Source organism: Salmo trutta, chromosome 29 (genome assembly GCF_901001165.1).
Source record: "Salmo trutta chromosome 29, fSalTru1.1, whole genome shotgun sequence".
In the NCBI taxonomy this organism is placed as follows: Eukaryota; Metazoa; Chordata; class Actinopteri; order Salmoniformes; family Salmonidae; genus Salmo; species Salmo trutta.
Window position 1 is genome coordinate 19,773,765 of NC_042985.1, and position 7,496 is coordinate 19,781,260.

The 7,496-nt window shown below is 47.9% G+C and overlaps 1 protein-coding gene across 1 annotated transcript; it reads right to left on the reverse strand.

The window, feature by feature from the left end:
* Positions 1–5,730: 5,730 nt before the first annotated feature.
* Positions 5,731–7,203, reverse strand: LOC115167566 (proline-rich extensin-like protein EPR1). The gene has a single exon (XM_029722134.1). It carries the CDS (start codon positions 7,201–7,203, stop codon positions 5,731–5,733), a length of 1,473 nt encoding a protein of 490 aa, XP_029577994.1.
* Positions 7,204–7,496: the final 293 nt, after the last annotated feature.

Consider the following 7,496-nt stretch of genomic DNA (forward strand, 5'->3'; position numbering starts at 1 on the left):
TTGGCACTCCAGCATCAGGCAGCCATCAGGAGAGAGACAGAGAAGCGGGTCTGGAAACATGCAAAAGCTCTTTACGTAAAAACAGGAGGAAACGCTCTGGATGAAAATGTCTAAATACATAAATGAATAAATAAATAAGATGAAGTGTGGGCACGGTTCTCATTTTGTGGCTTGGCTGCTGTCTTGTCGTATGGCACTTAAAAGCAAGGGGGCTGGTGTAGGGGGAGGTTGAGATGTTTACTCTAATGGATGCCATAATGAATGCATACAGAGCAGTGCTCTGGCTCCGATAGGGGGCCCTGTGCCAGCATAGCTTTAAAGGAGCTAGCTCTGTCTGCTGCTGCTGCCTGCAGCCCTGGGCGCTTGGCATGGACACTTCTCCCCAATCTCCCGGCACACACAGAACCAGCGGTGAGGACCAGGAGATAACCGGCCGTGAAATCTCTCATCACATGCCTCTGATTGCCTGTCCACAATTTAATGTTTTTAAACCCTCAACCTCAAACGCAGTAAATAAAACATGATTCCAAAGACCCCCCTCTCTTTCCTCGAAAGGCCCTGTTTATTGAAGACGTCTGTCAAAAGTTGCTGCAATGTTCCTTTGTCTCCCTCTGCAAGCCCTAAGCCTCTTTGAGAGAAGGGGAGGAGTACACATGTATAATCTGGTGCTGGATCATCATCAACTATCTGATTGTCTGGCTATTTCCTGAAATAAATTAAAAGGCCTTATCCTCATCAAAACAGTATGTATGTGTGGCTGTTGTTTATGTTTGTGTATGTGTACGTGCCTGTGTGTGTGTGTGTGTGTGTGTGTGTGTGTGTGTGTGTGTGTGCGTGCGTGCGTGCGTGCGCGTGTGTGCGTGTGTGTTCAATTTGAATCATGCAGAGCCTGTCAGTGGCTTCTCAAATTGCAGGGCTGATGATATTGACTTGCAGTTATTTAAAAGAAGTTGTAATCCATATGAAAAGGCTGTGATATAATGCATTTAATGTCTTATTCCTCTCAGTAATAACACTGAGTAACAAAACATGTATCAAAGCTAGTGATTTAGTAATTATCTTAATTTAACATTACTGCAATTCAGTTCGGATTAATTGGAGTCTTATCTGCACAGAGCGGCAGGTCACTCACCTCAATACACCACAATGTGTTTTATCTTAATCATCAGCCACCAACCAACTCAGCCGTGACCCGCAGTGACAAGGCAAGATTATTTTCAGATGCATAAAATCAGCAACATAAACACCCAATCACACTGAAGTCACCAATTATTACATTACCTTTAATTGGTTCCCCAAGATAAAACTTTACAGTGAGGTGAGCCAGGAAAATGTGTGTACACTTCTCTACTCGCTACACTGGGCACAGGGCCTCTCTCTGTGACACAGATAATGGCAACAGGAAAGCCTTCAAAACCATTTGAGAAGTTAAAATAAACACTGTAAAAAAAAAAATGGCCCAAAATGGCACATCTCTGAGAAGACTGCAAAATGTCAAAATGTATCATTTGTGTTCAGTGTGTCATAAAATAAGTATTTTGGTGAGATCCCACTGTAATAAAACCGATACCATGATCCTCTCACCTTCAACAAACCCTGGGAGAAAGAAACGAAGCCTGGTGCACATCCAAGCTTGATACAGTCTTTGCTGCACATTTTCCCCAGCTTAGAAGAAGTTGAGTTAATTTATGAGAGATGCTAAGTGTGCCCCCTAATGAGTAAGCAGGCTTTAGGCTGCACCCCCTCATAATAATACCCCCACAGCTCCATGACTCAGCCAGCTCTGACAGCACTTTGTATCTCCTTGTACCTGGACTATCTGACATCTGACACCAGATAAATCACAGGGCTTCCAGAAACAACACAGAGTGAGAGAGCGAGAGAGGGGGGGAGTGAGAGAGATATAGAGGTAGAGAGGAAGGGCCTAGGGAGGAAGTCAGAAGAAAACATTTTAGAACGTCCTCATTATAACCGCACTGCCTTTGTTACAGTGCTTGATATATACCATGATCAAAACATTTCTGATACCCTAACTACTCTACACTGAGTATACAAAACATTAAGAACACCTGCTCTTTCCATGACATAGACTGACCAGGTGAATCCAGGTGAAAGCTATGATCACTTGTTAAATCCACTTCAATCAGTGTAGATGAAGGGGAGGAGACAGGTTAAATTATGATTTTTAAGCCTTGAGACAACTGAGACATGGATTGTGTATGTGTGCCATTCAGAGGGTGAGTGGGCTTCAAGCTCAACAGTTTCCCGCGTGTATCAAGAATGGTCCACCACCCAAAGGACATCCAGCCAACATGGGCCAACACTTTCAACACCTTGTAGAGTCCATGCCCCAACAAATTGTGTCTGTTTTTTTTTTGGGGGGGGGGGGGGGGGCAGCTCAATATTAGGAAGGTGTTCCTAATGTTTAGTATACTCAGCGTATGTACTGGTTACATGTCATACTAGAGTTAATATACAGTATGACAAGCATTAATCATACTCCCAAGTGGTGCAGTGGTCTAAGACACCGCATCTCAGTGCTAGAGGCGTCACTACAGACAACCTGGTTCAAATCCAGACTGTATCACAACCGGCCGTGATTGGGAGTCCCATGCACAATTGGCCCAGCATCGTACAAGTTTGGCCTTTGTAGACTGTCATTGTAAATAAGATTTTTTTCTTAACTGACTTGCCTAGTTAAATAAAGGTTCAAAAAATAAACAAATAACTTCATTAATGGTAAATAGATTCCTCATATATACGGCAAGTGAGTAAATAGAACAGAATAGAGTCCTTATCATGTATATCTGAGGCAGGATCAACTATTTTCAAGGCCACCAGAAGCCTGCCTGTCTGCTCTATGAGGTGGCTAAAACGCATGAGGGCCTATCCTCACACTCACTTTTGAAGAATAATTGATTCCTCCACATGTCGATTCACTTCAGAGGAGCACAGAAATTACTTGTTTTGACATGGGTTTAGAACTCACTCAGTCATAGCCTTGGTCTGTCTCACATACATACACACGTACAAATGTAAATCCCCACACACGTTCTGCAGAATATATGTTCATGTCTGATGCCTTCAGAGGGTGTTTTCTGTCTCTGTGAGTCTAATTTGCAGATATCTGCATGTTTTGGGGCTCCTGGGGCCAAGCATTCCATGTCTTTTGGGGGAGGGGGAGGTTGTTGCGTCAACTGGCCCTTTCGGGACGGGAGGAGGCGCAGATAAGATCGGCGGTGGGAAGTGGTGAGCAGGACCGTTTGTTCTCCTTGACCGTCTCTCATGTTGCGCCGCTGATTGGGAGGAAAGCTAAAATTGCTTTCACCGGGGCCGTGGCTCACTCCAGCAGTAGGCAATGATAACTAACAATGCCCCCAGGACCTAGTTAAAGCTGCATCACATGCACTGGAAAAGCCCTTTAATGTGGCAGCATTAGGAGGCTGTCAGCTGGTTGGTGGGGAAAACAGACTTGAACACATCGAGGATTATGAAAACATTTGTTACACTCACTTTAAAAAACATACATAATCAAGAAGGAATTTTTCATTTTGCTTCCCACAGCCCTACCATTAAGCAATAAAGGTTTTAAAGATGATTAAAGAAAAGGGTGTGTATGCATTTGCTGTCTCTGTCTTTCTCTCTCTCTCCTGGTTTGAGAGGTTTAGTTTAGGTCCTATATAACGTCATATATAAAGATGCAGGGTGAGGGTGTGATGAAAGAGTTATGTACTCTGGGTATAATTCACACTGTTCACACTGCACCAACATTTTACCAACATGTATAATAAAACCGAGCCACACTATCAGCTGGTATGAGAAACACATTGTGGCTCTAACAGTGACAAGACTATTTTGTCCTGAGAAGCATACTGCTAAGTGAGAAAAACCCACAGCTCAAGCAAGAGGACAGATAAAACCAGTGTTTTCATATTAGTGCACATTTTACCTTGATGTTGACTCAATAGAAAAGAGAAGCCTGTTATTCCCTGAGCAGGCTTCATCCGTGGTTCCTTTACAGCCTGAAATAGTATACTATAGTAGAATAGAAACAGCTCACAGTAAGGCCCTGTACTCCGAAAACACGGGATAGTTGGAGAAATCGTACTACACCATAACAGATCCTGTTCTTTATGTTATGGTGGTTGGAGTTCTATATTAACAGCTGTCTTTCTCCCTCTCTTTCTGCCTTTTCTCAGCTTTCTCCCCAAAACATAATGTTTACAAGCTCGTCTGATAATGAAATAACATTGTTGCTTTTGTGAAAATATGGGAAATGGGGTGGCAATACGCCAATTCCGGGTGTTGGAAGATGTTATTTTTTCCCCAGACCTGCCTGTACCAAGCAATTACAGGGGAACATGCAAATTGGAAATGTAGAGTTCATTATAAATCTCATCATTCACTTTGATAGCGCGGGATAATTAAAAGAAAAAGCAGCTGTGAATCCACTCAGTGCATACTGCCAGCCTGTTTACAGCAGGGAAATAATGATAAAGCATGTTTGTTTTGCTTGTGTGTTTTCTCCTCATCAGTGTGCATGTAGAGAAGGAGAGGGTGTGGAGTGAAAACATGGCGTCCCACACACATTCCCCATTGACTGAAGCATAACTCAAATCACTCAACAAATGAAACACCCTTTTCTCGCCTAATGCCCTCTCCCCTCCATTTGGTGATGCTCTCAGAAGGTACAAGAGGAGTTCTTATCCATTTAATACATGCTCAGAGAATATCCTGTCAAATATAGATTTGAATCAATAGCACTCTAGAGTGGCTCGTTAAACTTAAATCAGCTTGGAAGTGGTGCATGCCTGCCTCACAGCTGCTGTCATTAGCCATCGTCCTGGAGATGACTGGAGAAACGTCCTTGTGTGAGCAGATCCTCCACTCTACCTGAGGAGAGAAGCAGAGCGGCCAGTGATAGCCAGCCCAGCAACACCTCCCCTAGCCAGGTGGAACAGTCTTCAGATAGGGGAGACGAGCAGAGGAGTGCCTGGGTGTATCGCTTGGTTCAACATGCTGACAAAAGCTTGACTGACAACTGTCCATCTGAAAAACAAATAATTTACTAGTTCAACTAGACTGATTTTTTTTTTAAACACATGCCTTGCCTGATAACTTTATGCCTCTTCCATTGTCAGTGTAACTGTATGATAATCAATGATACCCATACGGTAATCATACCTAAAGTACCTGTCTCTACTCACAAGCATGTATATAGCAGTGGGGGTGTAAGAAGCTGGCTCAGGGGGCTGTGGGTGGCGGGCGCCGGCAGGAGGGAAGGGGTTAACTCCGACAGGAACAATAATGAGAGCGCAGTGAGACGTGTGAGGTAATTAGTCAGTGGGCTCTCCAATATTTACCCAGTTAATTATTTGTGAGTTTTACTCATGTCTTCCCTTCAGACGGCTGCCTCTGTTGTTTTTTCCACACCATTTGTCACCGTCCAGCTCTCCCGGGCTACACTTTTCTCATCGCTCTAGGTTTTTTTCCTCTCTCTGGTCTCTGGTCTATGGCAGGGGAGTGGCATTTGGGTGAACTCTTGTCAGTGAAGGTGTTAGACTGCTGTCCCTGGACGTGCGAGGTCAACCATGATTATTTATTCATCCTTCTGTTGGTCCGTCATGGGGGAGAGATGTGAAAACCCTGGTATGTGGCTCGTCAGAGAGGCAGAGGTGGAGGGCACAGAGAGGGGAGATGACAGTTCAGCATCCTGAATGACTTAAAGAGCTAGTGGCTGGAGGATGCTGGAGGAGGCTGAAAGCTGGGCAGAGGATGGGTGAAGGGTGGGTGGAGGCTGGAATAGGCTGGGTGAAGGCGGGTGGAGGCTGGGTGGAGAGTGGGTAGAGACTGGAGGAGGCTGGGTGGAGGCTGGGTGGAGACTGGATGAAGGGTGGCTGGAGGCTGTGTGAAGGCTGGGTGGAGGGTGGGTGGAGGAGGCTGGGTGGAGACTGGGTGGAGGGTGGGTGGAGGAGGCTGGGTGGAGACTGGGTGGAGGGTGGGTAGAGTCTGGAGGAGGCTGGGTGGAGACTGGATGAAGGGTGGCTGGAGGTTGTGTGAAGGCTGGGTGGAGACTGGGTGGAGGGTGGGTGGAGGAGGCTGGGTGGAGACTGGGTGGAGGGTGGGTAGAGTCTGGAGGAAAGGTGGGTGGAGGCTGGGTGGAGACTGGTGGAAGGGTGGCTGGAGGGTGTGTGAAGGCTGGGTGGAGACTGGGTGGAGGGTGGGTGGAGGAGGCTGGGTGGAGACTGGGTGGAGGGTGGTTGGAGGGTGGATGGAGGGTGGGTGGAGTTTGGAGGAGGCTGGGTGAAGGGTGAGTGGAGGCTGGGTGAAGGGTGAGTGGAGGCTGAGTGAAGGGTGGGTGGAGGCTGGGTGAAGAGTGAGTGGAGGCTGAGTGAAGGGTGGGTGGAGGCTGGGTGAAGGGTGGGTGGAGGCTGAGTGAAGGGTGGGTGGAGGCTGGGTGAAGGGTGGGTGGAGGCTGAGTGAAGGGTGGGAGGAGGCTGGGTGAAGGGTGGGTGGAGGCTGAGTGAAGGGTGGGTGGCGGCTGAGTGAAGGGTGGGTGGAGGCTGGGTGAAGGGTGGGTGGAGGCTGGGTTGGTGAAGGGTGGGTGGAGGCTGAGTGAAGGGTGGGTGGAGGCTGGGTGAAGAGTGGGTGGAGGCTGAGTGAAGGGTGGGTGGAGGCTGAGTGAAGAGTGGGTGGAGGCTGGGTGAAGGGTGGGTGGAGGCTGAGTGAAGGGTGGGTGGAAGCTGAGTGAAGGGTGGGTGGAGGCTGGGTGAAGAGTGGGTGGAGGCTGAGTGAAGGGTGGGTGGAGGCTGAGTGAAGGGTGGGTGGAGGCTGAGTGAAGGGTGGGTGGAGGCTGAGTGAAGTGTGGGTGGAGGCTGAGTGAAGGGTGGGTGGAGGCTGGGTGAAGGGTGGGTGGAGGCTGAGTGAAGGGTGGGTGGAGGCTGAGTGAAGGGTGGGTGGAGGCTGGGTGAAGGGTGGGTGGAGGCTGAGTGAAGGGTGGGTGGAGGCTGAGTGAAGGGTGGGTGGAGGCTGAGTGAAGGGTGGGTGGAGGCTGAGTGAAGGGTGGGTGGAGGCTGAGTGAAGGGTGGGTGGAGACTGAGTGAAGGGTGGGTGGAGGCTGAGTGAAGGGTGGGTGGAGGCTGAGTGAAGTGTGGGTGGAGGCTGGGTGAAGGGTTCATCACTGGAACAGTGACAGAGGGTCATAGCTCTCTGGCCCTATTTCCTGCCTGTGTCAAGGACCCCCTGATGTGGAGGAGACTTCGTTGTATGTAGAAGATGATCTGATTAGCCTCTAAGGTCTGACTGTCATAGAGAGGTGATAATGAGCTAGAGAACCACGAAACAAACTCTATATTACACAATTGCTATCCAGTCTAATGGACACAATGTTGCTGCTGCAGCCGCTGTGGGGGAATATGAACAAAATATATACTTTCCACCGGCAATGTTTAATTAATGCTTCATACATGAGGAGGAAATAGGTTCTGTCCAATGTG